This window comes from Hirundo rustica, chromosome 2, assembly GCF_015227805.2.
Source record: "Hirundo rustica isolate bHirRus1 chromosome 2, bHirRus1.pri.v3, whole genome shotgun sequence".
NCBI lineage: Eukaryota > Metazoa > Chordata > Aves > Passeriformes > Hirundinidae > Hirundo > Hirundo rustica.
In genome coordinates, this window is record NC_053451.1 from 117825618 (window position 1) to 117850153 (window position 24536).

General features: G+C 48.7%; 2 protein-coding genes across 3 annotated transcripts in view; both read left to right on the plus strand.

The window, feature by feature from the left end:
• The first annotated feature begins 1140 nt into the window (after positions 1-1140).
• The window catches only part of MRPS6 (mitochondrial ribosomal protein S6), a 48109-nt gene continuing 24713 nt past the window's right edge, over positions 1141-24536 (plus strand). Inside the window, exon 1 of the mRNA XM_040054842.2 lies at positions 1141-1274. Within this exon, the coding sequence (XP_039910776.1) occupies positions 1230-1274 (45 nt within the window). The 5' untranslated portion in view covers positions 1141-1229. The remainder of the gene's footprint in view (positions 1275-24536) is intronic.
• SLC5A3 (solute carrier family 5 member 3) lies at positions 1154-23087 on the plus strand. 2 transcript variants are annotated; one of them, XM_040054838.2, is made up of 2 exons: positions 1154-1274; positions 14721-23087. In XM_040054838.2, the coding sequence occupies exon 2, from the start codon at positions 15017-15019 to the stop codon at positions 17162-17164; it is 2148 nt and encodes a 715-aa protein (XP_039910772.1). In that variant the 5' UTR covers positions 1154-1274; positions 14721-15016; the 3' UTR covers positions 17165-23087. The 2 variants fall into 2 exon arrangements, with proteins under 2 accessions (XP_039910772.1, XP_039910773.1); XM_040054839.2 differs by lacking the exon at positions 1154-1274 and adding an exon at positions 1547-1582.

A 24536-nucleotide genomic window follows, 5' to 3' on the forward strand; every position in this document is an offset into this window, starting at 1 on the left:
AGCAGTGTGTCCCACACGAGCAGTGTGTCCCACACGAGAAGGGTGACACGAGCAGCGTGTCCCACACGACCGTGCTGTCCCACACGAGAAGGGTGACACGAGCAGTGTGTCCCACACGAGCAGTGTGTCCCACACGAGCAGGGTGACACTAGTGAGGTGCCCCACACGAGCAGTGTGTCCCACACCACCGTGCTGTCCCACACGAGCAGGGTGACACTAGTGAGGTGCCCCACAGGAGCAGTGTGTCCCACACGAGCAGGGTGACACTAGCTAGGTGCCCCATACAAGCAGTGTGTCCCACACGACCGTGCTGTCCCACACGAGCAGGGTGACACTAGTGAGGTGCCCCATACAAGCAGTGTGTCCCACACCACCGTGCTGTCCCATACGAGCAGGGTGACACTAGTGAGGTGCCCCATACAAGCAGTGTGTCCCACACGACCGTGCTGTCCCACACGAACAGTGTGTCCCACACGAGAAGGGTGACATGAGCAGTGTGTCCCACACGACCGTGCTGTCCCACACGAGCAGGGTGACACTAGTGAGGTGCCCCACACGAGCAGTGTGTCCCACACGAGCAGGGTGACACTAGCTAGGTGCCCCATACAAGCAGTGTGTCCCACACGACCGTGCTGTCCCACACGCGCGGCGCGGCCGGAGCCGCCCCCGCCACGCGCGGCCCACACGCGGCGCGGCCGCCAGCCCCGGCCCGCTCCCCCCCCGCTCCGGCGCTCCGTGCGCGGCCCCGGCCGGCTGCGAGCGCGGCCCCGGCGGGGGGGAGCGAAAGGGGGCGGCGCAGTGGAAATTTCCACTCCCTGCAGCAGCGGCGGCGGCGGCGGCGCCGGCGGCTCGGCGGGGCCGGGGGCGGCGCCGGCCGCGGGGGCAGCGCGGGGAGGGCCCGGCCGTGCCCGCGCGGGGGTCCCGGCCCTCAGGCCGCCGTGCGGGGCAGCCCCGGCCCGGCGGAGGCGGCGCTTGGAGCGGGCAGGGCCGGGCCCGGTCGAGCGTGCGCAGCTCCTGCGCCCTTTAAGCCGCGCCGCCCCTGCCCGTACGGGCGTCTGAGCCGCGGGAGCCGCGCGGGAAGGAGCCGCCACAGCGCCGGGACGCGCCTTCCTCCTCCTCTTCCTCCTCCTCCTGTCCCCCCCCCCACCCTGCTCCTCCTCTCCGGCCTCGCCGCAGCCCCCTCCTCCCCAGCCCGTGCCCCGCTCCTCCCGCCACTGCCAAGCTCTAAGATGCCCCGCTATGAACTGGCTTTGATCGTGAAAGCCATGCAGAGGGTGAGTGAGGGAGAGGAGACGGGAGGAAGGGAGGGGGAGGCAGGTGGGACTGGCAGATCCGCACCCCCCGTTGCCCCGCGGTGCCGCCGCCGCGTCCCCTCGGTGCCCGCTGTCCCCGCCGCACCGCGTGGCCCGGCCGGCCCTGTCGCCCGCAGTGTCGCAGCGTGTCCCGGGCTCCGCGGCGCTTCCTCCGCGCTCCGGCCCCTCGCCCGTCGCCCCTCTTCCCTGCCCGCGCCCGCCGAGACTTGGCTGAGTCGCTTCCACCCCCGAGCCGCAGTGCCCTCTCCCCCTCCCCTCCGGGTCCGCAGGTAAGCAGATCCCACGCTTCCCGAGCCACGGGGATGCGGTCTTCCTTGCCCGTCCCCTCCCTCCGCGGCTGGAGCAGGTGAAGCCGGCCCTTCGCATCCCTCTCTCCCTCTGCAGCACCGGCGCTTTCCATCCCCCCCACCCCGCACCTGCGCTGGCATCCCCGGCCACCTCCTCGGCTCCCCTCGGCTCCGGGAAGCTCCGGGGCGAGGGACAAAAAAAAAAAAAAAAAAAAAGGGGGTGAGGGGAAAAGCGAGGATTCGTTCCAGCCAGCTCCCAACCGCGGGGTGCCACCTTCCCCCCCCGTGTGCCAGGGAAGTGCCAGGGATGGGGTTTTGCCCACACCAGTTGAGCGGGGCCGATAGGCTGGGCCCTATCGCCCCCGGGAAGGGGCGCTGGGGGTGGCAGCAGCCGTTGCCGCTGTTTTTTGGCAGCGCGGTGATAACAGAGCTCGGTTAAATGATGCTGTTGCCATTCGGCAGGAGCTGAGTCAATACGTGGGGGAAGGAAGGGGAGGGGAGGTGGTGGGGAGGGGGGGGATGGGGGATGTGTGTGCGTAAAAATAATAATAAAATAGAGCCATCTCCGTGTGGATGGGAGGTTTATTTGGTAAATAACAGCTGATGCTGGCCCTTCTCTAGTACCTTCTGTAGCCTTTGTTTATCTGCTACTTTCCAGCTTAATGCTGGTGTTGGAATGTAGCAGCACTTGCGCTGGGCTGGAGCCCTCTGATCCAGCCCGGCGTGGATACTCGGATTTATCCTTCATCCCCACCAGCAGCGTTTCCCACCGAGCAGCAGCGGCTCAGCAGCGTGGTGGCCGTGGTGGTTTTTTGGTTTTTTTTTTTTTGGGAATTACGGGAGCACGTCTGCTGTGCCGCATGCACTAGTACATTTCCATTCATTTTACATGGACCATCCACATGTCGGGGCTGGCTTTTTTTTTTTTTTTTTTTTTTTTTCCCCTTAGATACATTTTTCCCCGTGGTTTAGCTGCAGAAGCTGTAGTAGAGACATCTCACCTGGGTCCTCTAGTGGAGAAACACAGCAGCAGGGAGAAAGCCGGGTGACATTGCTGCACCAGCTCACCCGGGGCAGAAAATACACTGCTTTTCCACTTGCCTGTCAGCATACAATTCCTGTCCGACTTTTTTTTTTGTTGTTTTTGTTCCTTTCCACACCTTTCCCCGTGGGTGGGTGAGGCAGAGGTGCTTTTTGTAGCCGTGCTGTTGATGTGGGAGACACTTCAAGCCGGGCGGGCGCTCGGGATGCAGGGCAGGACAGCAAGCGTAGCAAATCTGCCATAATACCGAGGCAGGAATAAACTGACTTCTCTGAAAGGATTGCCACGGAGTGCTCTCTGCTGGAAAAGCTCTCTGGTTTCTAGGATCTGACCACGGAGATGCAGGGATAAGCTTTTAGCTGTAAGATGCTTCTAATGAGCATCAGTGCACTCAGGATTTAACATCTGCAACCTTTTCCTCTTTGAAGTTGGACTCTCCAGCACGTTCTTTCCACATGGATGTACCTTCAAGGGGTTGATTTTTGGGTTTTTTTTTAGCTCTGTGATTATGTCCAAACATTTCAGTTTGTGCTGGTGTTTTTAACCCACCCTTGTTGAAAGTCTAAAATTTGGAGTCTGTCTGTAGCCGCTGCTGTTTTCGTGCTGTTTTCAGCACACCGGATCTGGGCGCTTTGTCGTTTCCCAATATTTTGCTGCTCCCGCCTTTCTTGTGCCATGAGAACACTTGGAAATATTTCCTCGAGTGGTTTTGTGCTCCGTGGTGCTGCTGGATCTTGGCTGGGTGGGGGTTGCTCTAATGACCCCTGTAAGCCGTGCATAATCCTGAATTAAATGAGGCAAAATATGGGGATAATAAGCCAGTCTGAAACAGTGGGATGACTCCATAACTCCTTCCTGTCGAAGAATAAATGACATTGCTTTTCCACACTGGCGACAGCACCTGGGCAGGCGTTCCCTGTCCTGCCCTGTCAGTCCCTCTGTGGTGGCCGCATGTCCTGGTGCTGTCTGAGCGAGTGCTGACTCTTCTTTTGCTGTCTGTGATGTCCTTCCTCACCTGTGGCATCTCCCCTGTCCTCCGAAACCAAACCCAAACCCTTGTCACTTGGCTTTCGTGTGCTTTAGGGCTTGTCCTGAACTTCTGGGAGCGCTCTGGCAGCTTGCTGTAAAGCCTGGAGACTTCGCTGCCTCTCTTCAGTGGCAAACTCGGTGCTTCTGTGGGGTTTTCCCCACCCACAACTTTCTTTTAATCCCTTGGCATTCTCAGGGATCCAGAATAAGTCCCTCCGGTTCATTTTTGTTACTCTAAAGCCTGTTGCTGCTCGTGTCCAAGTCAGGGATCCTTTCCCGTTCTTTTCCTGCGCGTGGCTTCTCTTGGGAGGGTCCCAGGGCAGCACATCCCATCCATCCTGCCTGGTGCTCTCCTCAGGCTTGGCAGGCTTCAGAGCCTCTTCAACTCTCCTTTTTGTGCCTTAAAAATGCAACACCCAAGAGGTTTGGGGGCAGTGGGGGCACGAGGGGAAAACTTTCACTTCGCACTGGTTTCAGTTTCCAGCCTTTGTCACTGGTTGTCTGCGTGTGCTTCAAACAAAAAGTCAGGGCTCTATTCTGAAGTCAAAGATGAGCAGCTCTTCTCTGTCCTGATTTGTGAGAGGTAATTTACTTGGACTGAAAACTCTGTATTTTTATATACTAAAACACAAGATTTTTTTTTTTTAATACTCTGTATATGTAGCTTTTCATCAGCAGAGCCCCCAGTTAGTAACTCTTAAAAAAAAAAAAACAATAATAAAAGCCCTGAAAGCACCCCCAAAATAAATTATCCCCCCTGCTCTGTGGTGTATTTTGAGGGGTTTGTTTTGCTGCGTGTGAGTTCGTGCAGGAGACGCTTTGGGCAGAGAAAGGTTGAAATGATTCATTTTGCGCATTGTGTTGCTTTGCACACCACAGCGTGGAAAGAACAAATGGAGAGGGGAGCTGGGGGGGAGCTTGGTGGCAGATTTGTTATCAGCAGTGTCCAGGTTTGGTTTGCAGAGCAAACGTTCCCTGCCCACAGCAGCCCCGGCTGAGCGCTGCAGCTGTGCTGGAGGGAGAGGCGCAGAATGAGCACACAGATATCCATGGCCTGAATTTCCCTGTTCCTATCAAAAGCTGAGTTTCTGAGGGCTCCTGATTTTCTCCCATCTTTGGCTCTGAGTGGGAGGATTGTGGCAGGGCAGGACTTTGAGCAGGGAAGGGCAGTGAATCCCCAGGAGTGAATCCCCAGGAGTTCTCGCAGGCTGGGCGAGCAGGGCTCTGCAGGGAGCTCCGAAACTCCCTGGGGAGGAGTGGAAGGGGAAAAGGAAGGAAAAGCTGGAAATGGTTTCCTGCTTCTCCGAGCCCATTTGTGCAGAGTGACCGTGGGGTGGCAATGCCAGATCTCTGAGGGGATTGGGACACAGAGTGGGAATCCCACAGTCCTTGAGCTTGGAAAAGACCTCCAGGATGGAGTGCAGCCCTTGACTGATCCCCAGCTTGTCACCCAGCGCACAGCACAGGGACACCAGTCCTCAACAGCACCCCTTTGTAACTGGAACTGAACGGGCACTTCCTAAAGAACTCAGTGTTCCACTGAAAATGTGGAAATTTATCAGTATTTTATCAGCAGTGTGCTCATCTTCACCTGTGACAAAGCTCAAACACACAGTGTCACAATCTAAAACCTAGACACCTTTTTTTAGCAAATACCTGGACTAGGAGACCCATCCACCCATTTCTGGAGTCCCAAAGTGGTTTGGGTTGGAAGGGGTCTTAAAAATCACCTTGTTCCACATGGCAGGGACACTTTCCACTATCCCAGCTTGCTCCAAGCCCTGTCCAACCTGGCCTTGGACACCTCCAAATAATAATAATAATAATAATAATCCTGCAGTGAATGTGGGCTCTCATTTCTCCAGCCCTGTTCTCACAACACAACTTGTCTTCAGCAGCTGTTTGTTGCTTTTGGAGCGGGCTGCCGTGTTCCTAAAATTCTCTACCTGCCGTGTGGAGATGATTGGCTATTTTGGGAATGCCAAAGTAAATGGGCAGTAGTGTTGCTTGACATCTTGACTATTCCACTTAATTGCTGTGTAGGCAGCTGCAGCAGTTGGGCTTTTGATGTCTCAGTTGCCAGGAAGGAGGGGGAGAGAATGCAGCAGGAAGATACTGGGTTTATTTTATTTTATTTTTTTATTTTATATTTTATTTCCTTTCCGGTGAACCACCTGCTCTTCCAGTGGATTTGTGCATCTTCTCCACCCCTCTCCCCAGCTGAGCAGGTTAAAATTACACAAAAGTTTGTTCCTCTGTTCCCACTGGCTCTTTTAGTGGTCTGGAACAGGCTCTTCAGCCTGGCAGAGAGGGATCCTGGAGTCGGGGGTGGTGCTGGAAAGGAGACCAAAGCCTTGGAACTAAAAGACAGGATCAGAAAACAGCAAGATCCAGCACTGACTCTGCTGGAGGAGTCACCTTTTTGTTTTCTGCTTTGAGCATTCCATAAGACGAGCTGGGTTTTGGAGAGTGTGGTGCAGACAGCGTTTGGGAGCGATACCCTCTTGCCTGATATTTGACATTTTCAGTCTTGGAAGAGCAGGAATTTTTGCCAAGTGTGGGATACGTGCCTGGGTCTGAGGGGACATAGGGCATTATTCTCTCCTGTAGAATAATTTAAGCCTAATTTCAGTTTCTTGCAGGCCCCTGGTGGGATTTCAGTGGGATTTGGCCAGTCCCTCTTCAGGGGTTAACCTTTGAGGTAAAACCTCTCTGGGCTGCCCCTGGTTCCTCCTCAGCAATGAGCTCTTAGCTCCTGGTTGGGTTTTGTTACTGATGTCTTCTGGCTGTCAATGGGGAGGTGTTGGTGACTTCAGCATGGAGCAGATTCCGTCCCTAAACTCCTGGGAGGGAGGGCAGAGAGCCCTTTGTGCTAAACAGCGTTAATCTGTGCTTTGTTGGAAACCCCTGCAACGTGACTGACTCCTGTAAAAGCTGTCCCTTGTAACGCTGAGGAGAAGCTGCTCCTTCAGCTCACGTGCCTTGGTGTTTTCTGTCTCCTGATCCTCATCAATTCCATGCTTTGGAATGATGGAAGCTCTGCCTTTCTCTGTGTGTTCTTTCAGGAGCTGATTTCTCCAGTTCCCTTGTCCCAGGACCGTAATTGCCACACAAAGATTGCTTTGGAAGTGGTTGAGTTGTTGATCAAGTAATTTATCTTCCTTTTTTTTTTTTTCTCCTTTGCCCAGAGAAGCTGTGGCTGCCCCTGGATCCCTGGAAGTGCCCAAAGCCAGGTTGGAGCAGCCTGGGACAGTGGAAGGTGTCCCTGCCCGTGGCAGAGGTGACACTGGATGGGCTTTAAGGTCTTTCCAACCCAAACCCTTCCACGATTCTGTGATTTTTCAGGCTCCATCCGTGGCAGGCTGATAATTCCTGGATAATTCCACACCTCCCCGGCTTCAAACGTGGGATGAAGGAAGAGCTGTTTATGTGGAAGCAGTTGCTTGGTGGAGCTTCGTGTCCCACCCTTACCTGAGGGCAGCAGGAACCTCAGATTATTCCCTGAAAAAATTCCTGCCCTATGGGAGCAGCAGGAATACCCTCAGCATGCAGTGAGGAGCTGATAAAAAGGTGAAAGCAGGGAAAAATAAAAACACGGAAGGATTTGCAGAGAAGCGGAACAGGAAAAATTAGAAGTAAATATGTGGAAAGTAAGGCAAGATGTGGAGCACCTGGCCTGTGGAGCACTGGTGCAAGCATTGGTGCTAAAAATGAGATTCTACGAAAAATTCATCACCCCTGGTGAGGAGAAGGGCAGGAAGGAAGTGGATGGTGTAAAAGGGAGGGTCACGAACCCGAGAAATAGGACTGAGGAACTGCAGAAGAGCTGTTGTTTTGCTCTTTTTTAATCCTGGTTTGTCCACTTGCAAGCCAGTCCTTGTGTTCAGTCCTGCAAATATCCGAGGAATAAAAAAAATCCAGGTTCGTGCAGAGGATGGATACAGGGAGGGAATTTGTTCGGTGGAGTTGGTGTTGTAGAAAAAGGAATCAATGTTTGGTAGCTTTTAATACAGATAGCCTGCACCAAGCTTTGTAATTAGCATTCATTGTTTTATAACCAACACAATTTTATTGAACTCTGGTTTTGCTGTCTTGAAATCTCCAAGAAGGATCAGAAGCCTTGGAACAGCACCCAGCTGACTGGGAAGCTTGGAGAGCCTCAAATTCTTGAATTATGTAGGATCCTGAACTTCAGTCTCGCCTATCAACGATCCTGGGGATGCTCTTTATTCTTCCAAAGATTGTGGGCAGCCAGCAATGTGATGGGAATTTGGGGAAGTCCTAAAGAAGCTTCATGAGTCTGGTTTTATTTTTTTTTTTCTTTTTTTTGTTCTTCCTAGAAACTTGAAGAAGAATTTCCTCCTGGTGTCTTGCCCAGTTTCATGGGGACTGCCACTCCTTTCTCCTTTCCCAAGTAAATTCTGCACTCTCCCGGCCAAAATCCTCCTCAGATGGGATGAACCAGCACATTTTTTGGGCTGGGATTATCCAGTTCCTGCTGAGTGGTGATCACCACCAGCTGCATCACATCTTTAAACCTCCAGCTGAAGGAAAGGACATCTTCAGCAGTGGCAGAGATTTTGCAGCATTTTTGATATTTGCTTCTAAAACGGTGATAACCTTGTCCAGAGAACTGAAGTGGTCCCAAATCCACTCCAGAAATCAAATTCTTTGCTGTTGAGGCTTGGTTAACCCATTCTCTTGCTGCTGCTCTGCTGACCGAGTATTTCATCTCCTTCATTCACAGTGAAGTGTTTGCGCTGCTTGATTTTGGGTTGCTAAAAGCAGGGATTTGAGCCTTGGGACTCAGTGTCCTTCTGCACCTTCCAGAGCAGTGTGACCTGGCAGGGAAATCATGCCTGGTGCTGTGTGATGCCAGAACCTTCCAGTTTTTGCCAGCCCCTTTGCACTTCCTTGAAAATGTCTGGCTTTTTGCCCTCTGGTGCCCTTAATATTGCTGCTGACCACGTGGCTTCTGGGTTGTCTCTGCCCCTTTTGCTTTCAGTTCCTGTGGAAAAGAACCGTGTCCTGTGCAGGGGTGGATGTCACCTCTCTGCGGTTTCCTCGCTGAGGGCTGGGCTTTGTGGTGACAAACTGAGCTCAGGAGGGCCCTGCTGGAGCTGCAACCCAGGCAGGAAAGGTTCTGCTGGTTTCTCAGGGAAGAGAGGCCCAATTCCTTGGCAGTTTCTGCTCCCTTCATAAAATTCCAGAGCTTGGAAAATCCCTCCCGGCGCACGAAGTCCCAGCTGTGCCCGATGCCCACCTTGTCACCCAGCCCAGAGCTCTGAGTGTAATCTCCAGGACTTCTCTAAGGACTCCAAACCTCCCTGGGCAGCCCCATCCTGTTCTTTTCCATGAAGAGATTCCTCCAGATAACATTTGTCACCCATGGAAACATAAGCTAATTCTTTGGGCTGACAAGGGGAAAAGGAAGGTATTAGCTCAGTATTTTCTTGAAATTGGTAATTGATGGATTAATCTGGGCATGATGCTACATCATGTCTAGGTAGGCCTGGAGAAGACAGAATTTCTTTGTGGTATCTCCGTGTTTTAACAGATAAAAAGGGAATTTCTATCTCCTTCCCCCTGTCCCCAGCTTACTCTCCCTTGCCCTGTAGGTGTTTGGAGTTTTGGGAGGAACAGTGGAAGCAAATCAGTTCCTTATTCCTGCTGGAGTGCTGGGGACTGGCTCTTGGCAAAGGGAACCAGCCAAGTGTGAATGTCACAGGCAGTGGCACGCAGTGGCTCGGGGAGGGTGATGCAGATTCTGGGAAAAAATCCATCTTTTCTTGCTTTGCAAGGCTGGAGCTGCTCTTGTGTCCACTGACTGCTGGAGTCTCCTTCCCGTGCCTTCTCCCCCTCCTTCGTTTGTGACTTGGTGGGACGCTGGAATAGGTGTATGTGCTTGGGATGAGGGGGGGGGAAATGGTTAAAAAAAACCCAAAAATGACAACTAAATGATGTCCTGCTCGAACAGGGTCAGTCCCAGCGCCCTTGAGCTCCACTTGGCCTCGCGTCACTCCAGTTTCTGCTCTGTAATTGTCCGCCCCTCATCCCGTCTCTGTCTGGCAAACGCAGTGAGTTCTCTGTGTCTCTTGCTCTGGGGTTACTTATTTCTCTCATGTCTCCCTCAGCAGTTGTGTAGGAAAGGATCCAGAAGAATTTATGCTGGAACAAGCTGCTTTTTTTGTGCTGCTGCAGTAAAACGAAGACCAGAGCTGGAGTGATTCCTGACCAAAACAAAAGTTGCTTACGTGTTCGTAACAACTCCTTTGCGTGAGTGACTCGATCCTTGCAGGAGGTTGATGTGGTGATGAGGCAGAGTGTGACCAACAGGTTCGGTCAGGTTGGCTCAGGTAACCTGGGAATGTGGCCCTTTCCTGCTGCAGCCTCTCGAGTTCAGGTCTGGCCTGGCATCCCCAGCAGCTCCAGTTATTTATTGGATGCTCCACCTCAACTTCTGCCTTCCCTGTCTGTCCCAGGGGGGTTCCTGGCACATTCCTCTGCCCCAGCTCCTGGTTTTCAGGGAAAAGCCTGGAACTGCTGCCCTGGATGCTGAGGGCTCTGTTGAGCAGCTGCCAAGGATAGCTAAGGATAGCCCCTGCTTCCTCAAGGGCATGTGCTACATAATTTATGTATCACTTACTCCATGAAGAGCTTCAGTGCTCCTTTTTTATGTTCTGGAGTGCTGCAGTAAATGGAACAAAGCTTTTCCTCCTTCTTTCCTTTTTTTTTTTTTTTTTTTTTTCCTTAAAGAGATTTTTGTCCTGAGGCTGCCTTGTGTTTACTGAGGAGCAGTGGACAGGTAGGAACTCCCTGGTGTGTCCATGGGCGGGAGTGTGAGGAGTCTGGAGAACACACTCAGGGGGTTGGACATGACACAGACCCCACTCAAGGCACGAGGTTTGTGTTATTTATGAATTTTTCTGTGGCAGAGTTAGTATTTTCCATCATCCTGGCAATCTGGACAGATTTCTTCCACACACAGCAGAGCTGTTCAGTAGGTGGAGTGCTGCAGGTCTGAGTTCAAAAGCTCCTGCTTGAAGGTGGAGAGGGAAAATGCTGTTGCCAAGAACTAATCTGAAAACTGCTTGGAAATCTGTGAGCAGTGCGCTTAATTTGCTGAGAGTGGACACTCCTGTGGGATAGGTGGGTCTGCATCTCCGAATTAACCCTTAAAAACATCAGGATTGCTGAGGAGAAAAGGAAAGTCAGCTCAGAAACTTCCCATCTGCCGAAAAGCCGACAGAGCGGAGAACAAATAGCGGCTTCAGAGCTGGAGCAGTTGGACTCTGGCATGTTTTAAACACCCATTTTATTAGAAAAGCACTGTGGAGAAAGTTTTCCTTTAGAACAATGGTACAAATTTCTCCTCAAAATCCCACCCCAGGTCTGCTTCACATTATGAAACCTCTCTTCAGGGACTCGCTTGGGATTTTTTCTTTTTCTCCCTTAAGGAGCAGGCTGGGTGTTGGAGAGACATATGCATTGTTTCACCAGAGCTGCAGCCTCTATTTCCAGACAAGAGGGAAGCACATTGTTTTGTGTCTTTGATATGATCCAGCCAGAAAACAGCCTCAGGGAAGAAAATTCCCAGTCCTTGGCAGCAGCACTGTCTTTCTGCCTTTTTTTTTTTTTTCCTCCTCCCTCTGTCAGTGCCACAGTGTTCACTGTTCTAATAACTCAGGATTAAACTCACATGGGGCATCTCAAAAGTCCTTTGTAAAAGACTTGAGGTCAGAACTTGCTGAAAGTTCAGAGGGACGAGTCTCATTTTCCTAATGAAGAAAAGTTCCAGGGTTATTTTGGAATTAGGTCTAAGAAACTGGTACAAGAAGCTACTTCAGTGCTGTAATTTAGTGACAGTGCAGCAAATTTGTGGTGGCTGCTGAAAACTTTCCACCTTCCAGCTTTGCAAAAAACAGCCCTGAAAAAAAAAAAAAACACCAAAAAAACCCCTCAGGTGTTGGTGACAAAGGGCAGAGGGTTCAGCTCTCTGAAATTTGATTATTTCAGGTGCAGGGTCTGGCTGTATCTCCCTATGGAAAGCGCTCCAGGGACTTCACATGTTGTTTATTTTGGTTGGAATGAGCCCCTTGGAGCTGAAGTGACTTAATTGAGGAATGTCACAATTTATTTGAGGGCAGCTGCATCCAACACTGACACACTCGTCAGAGAGTCTGGATCCTGGAATTACAGAAGGTTTGGATTCCCAGAGACTTTAAAATCCATCCAGTGCCACCCCCAAGGGCAGGGACACCTTTCATTATCCCAGGTGGCTTCAAGCCCCATCCAGCCTGGCCTTGGACATGCCCAGGGATCCAGGGGCAGCCACAGCTTCCCTGTTAATATCCTGTTTATAGAAACACTCTGGATACTTCTGGTATCAAATCGAATTCATTTTAACAGATATTTTTGTGATTTTTTTTTCCGTGTTGCTCTCTAGGATATTTGTGACAGGTCACTGATGAACCTACAGGGAAGGTGATGGGGGTGAACTCAAGTGAAAATCAAGCACTTTTTAGTAATGAGAGGGACAAAAGAACATTAAAAATATTAATATTGCCATTTCCTTATCTGGCTATTCTTCTGGATTTCTGTATAGCAAATTTTTCTTTTTGTCATATCTCAGTAAAATCTCTTCTTCCCTTTCTCTTCAAATATTTATAGTTTTGGTATAAACATAATGTAGTTGAAAAATGAGCTGAATATGGCAAAAGACACAACACTATTAAAGTGTTGCTCCAAAGTGCTTAAAACTAAGAATAGTCCATTAAACTTGGCTCTGATTGCGTCATCTGATGTGAAGTGTTTATAATTTTGGGTTGGATTAAGCTATTAGACCATTTAACTACTCCTGTATTTGCGGGTGGGGAGAAATGTGAATTCTTCTGTGGAAGAATTGAAAATACATCTGTGGTTTGAGGCTTCTGAGGAATGATAAATTTAGCCCAGTGCTGTAATCAGTCCGTTTTGTGCCATGTCTCCTTAGTCTCTCATTATTGGCTGTAATTCCAGCAGAAGGAATATCTCTATTCTCAAGTGGGTTTGTGGTACTGGGGGGAACCCTTATTTTTTTTATTATTATTATTTTTTAAAAAATTTTTCTCCTGAAAAACAGCTGAACCATACAAATGACACAATGGTGGATTTCTCCTTAAGGCTGAAGTTGTGGCTTGCTGAGAGCTATTTTTAAAATCTCTGAGGAGTTGCACGTTTTTACCTCAGCACCGCTGCTGCCTTCAACACAACGTGTGCATTTTCAGCCTTAACTCTCTCAGAACTTGAAATGGTTTTATTGACCCTTTAAACAAACCTGGTATATGGCAGGGATGCTAAACGAGAAACCAACCAAATTAGAGTATGCTATCAGGCTGTTTATATTAATCATTAATAAATGGGGAAACGGGAGCTTCAGCCTCGTGCCAGAGAATGAACTGGAAGGGGATGTCTGGAGCTGATGCTTGTAGGACTGGAAAGACTTTATGGCCAGAAAAAAGACCGAGTGTTGGTTTTCTTGTGCCTTTACCAGTGGGTGGGAAAGAGGAGTGGAGTCAGACGCTGTTCCTCACCTTCTGTAATAATGAGATTATTGCTGCTAAAGGTGTGTGTTCTGATCTTTAGACTAAACCTGTTCTTTGCTCTGTTTTTCCCTTCCCATGGTCACTGGGTGTGGGGAGTGGAAGAATCCCGTGTCCAGCTCTCTCTAAATCCATTAGAAGCCTTTGGGTTGTAGAGGGTGTTGAGGCCCTGGAATAGAATTCCCAGAGCAGCTGTGGCTGCCCCTGGATCCCTGGCAGTGCCCAAGGCCAGGTTGGACACTGGGGCTTGGAGCAGCCTGGGACAGTGGGAGGTGTCCCTGCCATGGCAGGGGTGGCACTGGGAGGGATTTAAGGTTCCTCCGTCCCAAACCATTCCATGATTTCTGTGGTACCTCCCAAGGCATAAACAGGAGATGGGAGCACATCCCAGATCCATGAGGGAGCCGCCATGCAGCTCCTCAGTGCCCCTTCCTCTGCCACCAAGTCTTTATTTTCCCCTTCCCTCCTCTTCCAGCGCTTCAGTCCCGCTTGCCAAAAATGAGTTTTGTTTCCTGACACACTTGGGAGCTGTCAGGTGGGATTGGGAATCCGGGAAGAGCATGATAGGGAAAGCTTTGCCTCCGTACCTTCCACCTCTCCATGCTGGAATGGGAACGGATGCTGGGAAGGGCATTTCCTGGCATCCTTCCAGCTGTGACTGCTGCCAGAACCCACCCTCCCGTGCCTCTGGTGCTCCCACAAAACCCCTGGTGTGGGTATCCAAAGGCACTGGCCCTAAAATGGGATGTCAGGCAGAGTTTTGCCTCTGCCACTTGCTTGAATGGGATGTTTTCTCCCCTAGGATCAACGTGGATGTGTATGGAGAGCTTTCCAAGTGAAAAATAACCCTGTGAATCTGTACCCCAGACAGGAGCAAAGTCACCTCAAAATCTGTGGAATAACGTTGATTCTCCAGCTGATTTGAAATGGATGTTGTTTTTTGACAGCGCTGTGACCTCACTTTGATTTTTCTAGCAGCCAGCTGGTGTCTCGAGTGCATTTCTGTGGTGCCAGGATCTCCCAGGATTTAGAGGGTGCAGTGCAGAAAATGCTGAGCCAGTGCTCCATAGCCATTGGTATTTGTTGGATCATTTTAATTTTATTTTCCTAAGATTGCTTGAAAGATACGTTCAGTGGCTTGAGAAGGAGACTTGTGAGACACTGGAGTAAAGAAAAAGAAAATGTATTTTTGTTGCTTGCCGTGTTCCGGGGAATTTGGGTCACTCAATCCTCCCGAATCGCTGCGTCTCTGAAGGTACCTGTAACCGCTGAAGTTGACTTGTAAAAGGCTTTTACCACTTAGCCCTGCAAATATTGAATGATGTCTGTTATGGATTGCAGGGAATATAAAGGGGGAAAAATCTGTGGTGTTCAGTGATTTGTTTTACTACACTTCAAATTTTTTCTCATTACTTCGTGAAATTCCTCTCTAATTCAATCTTTGTCTTTTGTCTTTGCTGCCTTGCAGGGTTGGTACAGTAGGCCTCACTAAACTTAGCTGCAACTAAGAATTTCTCCTACATCAACTGAGTTAAGGCTGATGCTCTTGTGGAATGTGGATTAAAAGTGCGTGCTAAGTTCCCAAATTTGAGAAGCGGAGAAAAGTAAATGTACCACTGCCACCAGCATCAGGACAGCAAACCAAGGGACAAAGAATTTGACCCGCTGTGTTGATTTTGGTTAAAACTGGTTCACGTGGTGCTTAAGAGACGTTGGCTGGGGGGCGAGAAGTGGACGTCAGCGAAGGCTTTTTTGGTTACAAAAATGAGGGCTGCTTTGGAGCCAGCAGACATTGCCATTGTGGCCCTGTACTTCGTGCTTGTAATGTGCATAGGTTTCTTTGCCATGTGGAGAAACAATCGGAGCACCGTGAGTGGCTACTTTTTGGCAGGGCGTTCTATGACCTGGGTAGCTATCGGGGCCTCGTTGTTTGTGAGCAATATTGGAAGTGAACATTTCATTGGGCTCGCAGGATCTGGAGCGGCGAGCGGATTCGCCGTAGGCGCGTGGGAGTTCAACGCCTTAATGCTTTTGCAGCTTTTGGGATGGGTCTTCGTGCCAGTCTACATCCGGTCGGGAGTGTACACCATGCCCGAATACTTGTCCAAGCGGTTCGGAGGGCATAGGATTCAAATCTATTTTGCAGCGTTGTCTCTAATCCTTTATATCTTCACCAAACTCTCAGTTGACTTGTATTCAGGGGCGCTTTTTATCCAAGAGTCCCTAGGGTGGAACCTCTACCTGTCGGTGATCCTGCTGATCGGAATGACGGCGCTGCTGACCGTGACCGGAGGGCTGGTGGCCGTCATCTACACGGACACCCTCCAGGCGCTGCTTATGATCATCGGGGCCCTCACGCTCATGATCATAAGCCTCATGGAGGTCGGTGGGTTTGAAGAAGTGAAAAGGAGGTACATGTTGGCGACACCCAACATCACCTCCATCCTCCTAACCTACAACATCTCCAACACCAACTCCTGCGACGTCAGTCCAAAGCCCGACTCTCTCAAGATGCTGCGCGAGCCGACGGACGAAGACATTCCCTGGCCCGGATTTCTGCTGGGACAGACCCCGGCCTCAGTGTGGTACTGGTGCGCTGACCAAGTCATAGTGCAGAGAGTCCTGGCCGCCAAAAACATCGCTCACGCCAAAGGCTCCACTCTCATGGCCGGCTTCTTGAAGCTGCTGCCCATGTTCATCATCGTGGTGCCGGGGATGATCTCCCGCATCCTGTTCGTGGATGACATCGCCTGCATCAACCCCGAGCACTGCTTCAAGGTGTGCGGGAGCAGAGCCGGCTGCTCCAACATCGCCTACCCACGCCTGGTGATGAACCTGGTGCCCGTGGGGCTGCGCGGGCTCATGATGGCCGTGATGATCGCCGCCCTGATGAGCGACCTGGACTCCATCTTCAACAGCGCCAGCACCATCTTCACGCTCGACGTCTACAAACTCATCCGCAAGAGCGCGACCTCCCGGGAGCTGATGATCGTGGGCAGGGTCTTCGTGGCCTTCATGGTGGTGATCAGCATCGCCTGGGTGCCCATCATCGTGGAGATGCAGGGCGGGCAGATGTACCTGTACATCCAGGAGGTCGCGGATTACCTGACCCCGCCGGTGGCCGCCCTGTTCCTCATGGCCATCTTCTGGAAGCGTTGCAACGAGCAGGGGGCTTTCTACGGCGGCATGGCCGGGTTCGTCCTGGGCGCCATCCGGCTGATCCTGGCCTTCTTCTACCGCGCTCCCGAGTGCAACCAGCCGGACACCAGGCCCGGCTTCATCAAGAACATCCATTACATGTACGTGGCCACGGCCCTGTTCTGGATCACCGGGGTCGTGACAGTGGTGGTGAGCCTGCTCACGCCGCCGCCCACCAAGGAGCAGGTCCGGACCACCACGTTCTGGGCCCTGAGGAAGCGCGGCGCGCCGGAGAGCGCCGGCAAGGGGGAGCTGTACCAGGCGCAGGAGAAGAGCGTCCTCAAGTGCAACGAGAACGCCAACCACATCATTCCCAACGGGAAGTCGGAGGAGAACATTAAAAACGTCAAGCCGGAGGACATCAACCTCCTGGTGACGTGCAGGGATGACAGCAACCCGGTGATCTCGGTGAGCCACTCGGAGGTGGAGACGCCCGTGGATTGTTATTCCAACGGACAGGCGGCCCTGATGGGGGAGAAAAAGCACGAGGAGGAGGAGGGGACTGACAACAAGGCGAGACAGTTGAAATTCATAGATTGGTTCTGTGGCTTTAAAAGTAAAAACGTAAACAAGAGAGTGGTGCGGGAGGCCGAGGAAGAGACTGTCTGTTTACAAATGCTGGAAGAGACTCCAAAAGTTAAACTATTACTAAATACTGGACTGGTCTGTGTCTGTTCGCTTGGAATCTTCATGTTTGTCTACTTCTCTTTGTGAGTGAATAGTGAACTTTTAAGGGTATGGCTTAAACATACAGAAGTTGATACAGGTCTCTGGAGATTTTTGGTTTTTCTTTTCTTTTCTTTTCAAACAACATAACCACAACCCAGGCATTGTTTACGCTATAATTGTAAGATCAACTCAGCTTTAGCCTATTTCGAGACCATCTGAGATGTGTTGTCCTCCCTCTGCTGAAAGCAGAACCTGTCCTGTGATGGCTTTTTCTTTTTTCCCTTTTGTGTTGGTTGTTTTTTTGGTTGTTTTTTTTTTTTTTTTTCCATTTGCAGCACTAACCTTTTGTTTTTCTGTGTATAAATATACCAAAGGCAGGCAGGTGGCTGTGTTTGAAGTCAGGCAGTTACAGCTCAGTCAGCATTAAGTGAAGATAACAGGTAATCAGTTACCAGCATGTAAAAGCTGAGTGATTAAAGCTGTGTCAAAAGATTTTTAAATGCAGAGCTGTGATGCACATTTATAAAATAACTGTATTACCTTGGCCAACTTAGCACTTTTTAATTGCACTCACGGCTTTTTTTTTTGCCTTTTTTCTTTTTTCTTTTTTTTTTTTTCCATTTTTCTTCTGGCAACAAGAGGAAGCAGTTTTGTGTCATTTTACAGCACTTAAAACATGATGGCTCTTAGCAGCTTTCTGCCTTTTTTTTTTTTTTTATTCTTTGTAAGGACATTTTTGTCTTTTGATTTTTATCCACTGTAAATTCCATTACTGAAAAGTTTCTTTATTTAAAAAAAAAAAAAAAAAGAGTAAAAAACTAAAACAAAAATAAGCCTGGAGATGACAAACTGTCATTGGAGGAGGAGGAAAAAGAAATATTCTTTCTGTGGGGTTTGTGGTATATTGAAATTGAAGAATCCCAGAATTTTTAGGGTGGGTTTGGGATGTTCCTGAGCACCTGTTCCAGGGCTCTGCCACTTCCATGGAAGGAAATTTTTCCTCAGGTTTAGGTGGAATTCAGTAAATGGCCAAAAAGATTCATTCAGCCTCTCCAGCCTCTGAACCTTTAGAACACTGTTAGGATTAGCTTCTTTTTAGGGAAAAATTCTGTTAGTAGGTTCTACCACATGGGACAAAGAGAAACATGAGTCTTTGCACGTCTCGAAAAACTGTTTTTCACCCTGCAGAAGGGTTTTCCTCTGCTGTGTCTGGGAGGAATCCCCGTGGCCCCGATGCTGCGGGGGGAGAACATCTGGGAAGGGAGAAAGGGGAAATGGGGGAGAGAGGTGAAAGTGCTCCTTGTTTTCCAGAGTCCTTTTGCCCCACGTCCTCTCCCGCTTCCCCTTTCACCCTGTCAGATTTTTCAGGTTTTTTGAGGAATCCCTGAGCTTGGAGATGCCCTCCCTGGTCGTTGAGTTCCAGCTGTGCCCAATCCCCAGCTCGTGCCACGTTCCTTGGACACCTCCAGGGCTGGGCACTCCACCGTGTCCCTGGGCAGCTCCTTCCCATGAGTGACCTTTGTGTGAAGAAATTCCATCCCTCCCTCCCTCCCTCCTCAGAACGATCCTCAGGGATTCGCTCTCAGGAGACGGGGAGCGCGTGCAGCCACAATCTGTGCCGGCAATTGAGGTCTGTCCCGTCCTCAGGATTTTTCCAAAAACCTGAATTCCTCCCAGGCAGTCACAGCTATTTGTAGGTCTCCGGATCCAGAGGATCTTTCCTCCTGAAGGATGGATGCCCAGGCAGGGATGAGCGGTTCCCAGGCGTGTGGAGGATGTGTGTGCAGCGGGTTGGTGCTCTCATCCTTCCCCAGGCCAAGCTGAGTCCTGCTTCTGGGGGCAGAGCCCAGCAGTATCAAACTCCTTCCCTCTCCAGGGCAGAGTGGTCATATCCAGGCTTTCCATGGAAATCATTCCTCCAGGTGTCTTTGCTCCTGAGCTCATTTCAGGAGAGCACGAACTGGCTGGGCCAAACTCGGGCTGAGGGACCATTGTGAGCGTTCACCAAAACCAGTTCAGGGGTCCAGCAACGCTTCCTTGGCACACAAACAAGAACCAGTTCCTGTGTGGGGGAAAAACCATTTTGCAGAGATGGAATTGGGGTCAATCCTGCCTTTGACTGCTGGAGAAAGTTTGCTTTTCCAGCGGGTGCCATCCACGTGGCTTTTAGTAGATAATTTACGACACTTTTCAGCTAAGAAGATTCACTTCTATTTTTGGGGTGGTTTTGTTTGTTTTGGTGGTGTTTTAATATCACCCGAATCTCATTCATTCCAAAACTTTGACCAGAGGCTGAGCTGCCCCACTTTTCTCCACTTGGTTTAGCTGCTGCTGCTGGGAAGTAGAACTGCTCCAAAGTGGAAATCCTTGGAGCGTTGTTGCAATATTTGTAGAGAGGAATCACCGTACCTGGTGTTGACATTGCTACCAACGGGACAAGAAACATTTTCTCACCATTTGTGCAGCCACAGCTTGGTTTGGGAGAACCAAGGGTGAAATTTATTAAGCGTGAAATATATTTAAGGGTGAAATCCTGGTGGTGGCGAAACTAATGGCATCTCAAGTTGCTTCATTACTGGGCTGAGCTGTGAAGGATGGCTTGATGTAAAACGTAGGGAATTCTTCCCATACAGGATAAAATCATTTAGGGCAACGTTTGATTGTAGCGGGACGAAAAAATATCAACTTGTAGAAGCTAAAAGATAAATCTCAGTCCAACAATACCCTCTTGGGAAGGCTGGGACGTGGCTCACACGCCCTGTTTGGCCCAGGGAGGGAGACTTGTGTCCCTCCGCAACTCGGCACGACTTCGGAGCAGTGGCTGGCACTGGGATTTTCCAGGCTGCTCCTCCTCGCCCCCAACGTCCAGCGCTTTTTCCACCGCCTGGGAAGCCAGGTTAGCTCAGGGACCCCTTGGCTCGGCTCCCTCGCCCCCTGTGCTGTTCCCCAGGGTGCCTTACGTGGGCGGGCAGCCGAAGGCACGGCTGGAGGAGGCGCTTCCGGCGCTCCCATCCATCGGCTTCTCCCTGTCCTTCCACCTTGCTCCTCAAAGAGGATGCTTGGAAGAGTTAACAGGCAGAATTCCAGTGTCCTGCTCAGTCCAGATCCATGGGGAAATCGTGGAAGGGGAGTCAAGTCCTCCAGGAACACACCGCGGAGGCCGAGGTGCTCCATCACGCCCTTCATTCGTTCTCCCTTTCGCTGCACTAACGAGCTGCCGCGTTAATCACGCCGCTGATTGGCGGGCGGGATCAACGTGAGTTATCAATCTGCCTCCCCGCCCCGTCTTTGGACCTGGTGTTGGTGAAGCTTTTAAAGGCGAGTTCTTTCTCCAGTGCTTTTTCTCTTGGGGTGTTTCCCCGAGGCGTTTTGTGCGCTCCTCTCCGGCCTCGCTGTGTCACAGAGGGTCCTGGAAGTTGCTGACGTTCTTTGCTGCATAAAACCACTTAATCAAAGGCCTTTGTTATTAAATAAAGATATTTCTGAGGTTCCAGGCAAGCTGCCTGCAGGAGAGAAGGACCCTGTTGCAGGAGAAGGGATTTTTTTTTAAATTTTTTTGTTTTTTAGTAGTGTAAACAAGCCTTTGCTGAGGGGGGAAGTTGAAGAATTTGGGGTTAAACACCCATTTTTTTTTTTTTGGTCCAGCAGAACCACAGAGCGTTTCCCACCATGGACAGTCAGTTCCGTGAATTTTGTTGCCTGGCTTCCTCCCCCTGCTTGGAGCTGGTTGTGCTTCTGTCTTGCAGCGATGGGTTTATTTATTATTGCCTTGAGCTTAGGACGACAAGTCTTGGAAAACTGAGTTTGGAATGACAGCTTTTTTTTTCTCGTTATTTCCCTTAACTTATTTTTTTTTTTTTTTTTCAGGTAAGATATTTGAATTTTTTGCTCCTGGAAATGGTAGAAGCCTTTTATTTAAAAAAAGAATTAAAAAAAAAATAAAAAAGAAGAAGGCTTCATGAGAGTTTAATAGTACGTTTTGGGAGACTGTTTTTATTTAAGGTTTTTTTTTTTAAAATGGCTGATTTGATGCTATTCTCTGCCAAAGTTTAAAGGGTTTTTTTTTGTTGTTGTTGTTGTTGTTAAATTTTTTTTGAAACAAATTTTCCTGTTTAGCTTTTAGGGAAAAGAAACAGTGCGAGACTGTAAGAAATAAAAATGGCCTTCAGTATATTCCTTATATTGTGTATTTTTTATTTCTCCACTTGTGTGTTCCCTGATCCCAGAAGGGCCAGGATGAGACTTCTGATGAGAGTCATGAGCCCTGTAACCGAGGAGAGAAAAGGATTTATTTCCACGAGGTTACAGTGGAGGGGGCAGAGCCGCCCAGGGAGCTCTGCCAGCACTTAAAAGATGCTTGCAACTTTAAAACAGCTTTATTTTTTTTATATATCTATTTTTTTAAATCCTGAGATAGAGGAGGTGTTGGGAATTGTTCCCTTTCAGAGAACAGGAGACATGGAAGAAGCCGGAGTCGCCAAGCTCCAGCTTTCTCAAGGAAATCTTTGGATTTAGCATGTACAGAGAAGCAAAATTACTCATCTGTTAATTTGGTATTCTGTATGTTCTGTGCCCTTAAATGTAATTGTTTTGAAAATAAAACTAACCTTGTTACGTGATGTTAAAAGCAGACTTCTGTGCAATGTTTTAATTTTTATTTTTGGGGGTTTTTTTTAAAGAAAATGTTTGTATATAATTAAATGGTTTAATGTGCTTTAATTGGCCTAAGGTAAAGAGTAGTCCTAGAATGTAAAACATATATAATTAGAATTTCTGATTTCACTGTGAGATCTCTAAACTCTTGTGCTTTTTGGTTTGTTTTTTTCTTTCCTTTTTCTTTTTTTTTTCTTTTTTTTTTTTGCGAAGTGGTTTTGTTTTGTTTACAAATCACTTTCCCTTTAATTTCTTTCCTGGTGTTGGTTTCAAGGCGTTTGCTTCACTTCTGTTCCAATCTTGAACTCATGGTATAGTGACATCTGGTGACACTTGGCATTCTCAGTTCCACTGTGTAAAGTCAGACACTTTGAGCAAAACTGGCGGTGAAATGACAATTGTGTGTCGAGGAATTCACGCTTTTAAAATGAGGTGGTTATAAAAAATAGTTGCTGTGCAAAATGTTAGTAGTCTTCTTCAAGAAGAAAGCAAAATTTTCTAATCTCACTCGAGCAGTCTCTTCATTCATCATCTTCTTTTTTAAAGCACAGTGTCAAAGTGATGCTGCTTTACCTTGTATCTCTGAGAAAAAAAAAGAAAAATGTTTTTTTAGATATCTGTGAAGTATTTTTGGGTTTTGTTGCTGTTGTATTTTTCTGCAGATTTTATATAAAATACCAGTTAACGAACTGCCTTTTTTCTGTTGTTTTGTTTTTTTTTTTTTAAACTCTAAAATACATTTCAGACCAAAACCAAATGATATCATATAGCATTTGAAACCTGCCTTTTTCCTTGTCCCTTGGTTGTTTTTTTGGAAATAAGCCAAATGGGCATGTAGATAAGATCACTATAATGGATCCAGGTCTCTTTTGGTAAAGTGTTATTTAAAGGTCTGTTAAGATCTTCTAAGACAATATACTGAAAAAAAAAATAAAAAAAAAACCTTCACTGTAGTAGGAATATAGATTTAGAAGTGTTAATGAGGTTAATACAGCTTAATTATATTGTAAGTTGCTACTGTCCTTAATGACAAGCTTTTTGTCATAGAAACGATGTATGATAAATTAATTTTGGTCTAGTGTATAGAATTATCATATTGCTATCAATCTTTGAAGTAAATCTGATGCAAAATTTTCATAGTTAGCACTGCTGGCCCTGTGTATACTGTTCTTTGTATACTGTATGCATATTATTTTGCCTCCTGCATTAGTCTTCAAACTAAAACTCTTATTTAGAGAGTATTTGGAATACTTTCAGACTGTGTTTCTTGCAGTTTACATTCCTTTACCATGGCATTTTGTCCTGTCTCAAAGTATTGTATGGAAATGTTTCAAAAACTTCTGTACAAAGTTTCAATAAAAATAGAAGAAAAAAAAAAAAAAAAAAAAAAAACCAACAAAAAAAAAAAAAAAAAAAAAAAAAAAAAAGAAAAGAAAAGAAAAAAACCCCACCACCACAAACCGACCAACCCACCCAGAACAGAGACTTGTGGAGCTGTTTGGGAGTATTTTGCTTTCAGTAAGCCCAGCAAAGGTGATTCCCGCTTTTCCTGGTTATTCCAAAGGCAAAGCCAAACTTGGGTTCCTTGAAACCGCGAGGAGAGCTTGGGGCTCCCAAATCCTGAGTTTGGCCACTGGTTTTGGGAGGCGGGGCTGGGGTGGGCTCAGGGCACAAAACAGGAGTGACCCCCCCCCTTTACGCAAGGAATCTGCCTGGATATCGTGCAAAATTCCCTTTTTGTTTGTTTGTTTTATCTTTAAATATCCTGTTCAGCTGCTGCTGAAGCAGTTCTTGAGTGGGACCAGCACCTTCTCTTTGATTCTGGAGTTAAAACATCGGCACATTCTGTGAGCAGAGCCCTGAATCTCCCATTTCCTTCTCTCCATCCCTGTCTCCCCCAGAGGGACGTGATGAACTTGGGAATGCTGAATTCCTTGTCCAGCGTTGGTGGTTCAGCAAGGGGAGGGGCAGGCCTGGTGTTAAATCAGGGATTCACGTTCCTTTGCGGATGGGATGCTGGCAAAACCTCCGGCAAGGCTGTTAAACTCGGAATTTCAGCGGCAGAGAGCATGAAGTAGCCCAGATTTTTCATTTGTTCTCGTCTTTTGCTGCTGTGTTGTAAAAGAAAAATGGAAAATTTTGCTGTTGTTTGTTTCAAGGGGCGGAGAAGAAACGTTTTTGAGGCGAAACTTCGGATTTGGGGTGAAACCCAAGCGTTTTCCTGCCATTCGCACGTGCTTTGGATCTGTGATTTCCAGGAAGGGAGCGTTTTCATGAGTTTACTATTAATTAACCGGTTCATAATTAGTTTATTAGGTGTTTACTCAGTGAGCAGCTTTCCAGGTCGGTGATTCTCAAAGAGGTTCAGGCAGGCTCTTTGTCACCAGCTGCTTCTGTTTGCCTTGGCCAAGCCTCACTCCCCGATTTCCTGGATTTCAGGTTCCTCCAGGTGCGGGGTGGGCTCTGGGCAGGATTTGTGTGGAAAATCCCACGGAGGTGGTGGCAGTGAGGTCTTTTTCCTGAATTCCCCCTCTAGGATGGGGCTGGCACAGTTTCCCTGTGGATGCTCTGGTGGTGGGAAAGGGAACGAGCCAGGAGGTTTCACCTCTGGATGTTCTTCTCGTCACTTTAATCAGGTTGTACTCAGGGATTTGCTTTTTGGGTGTTTTGGGCTTCGTCTTTGAGGTGTTGGTGGAGAGATAGAACATAATTCAGTTTATGACGTTTACAACCCTTTGTCAGCAGTGATTTTTAATATTTACCT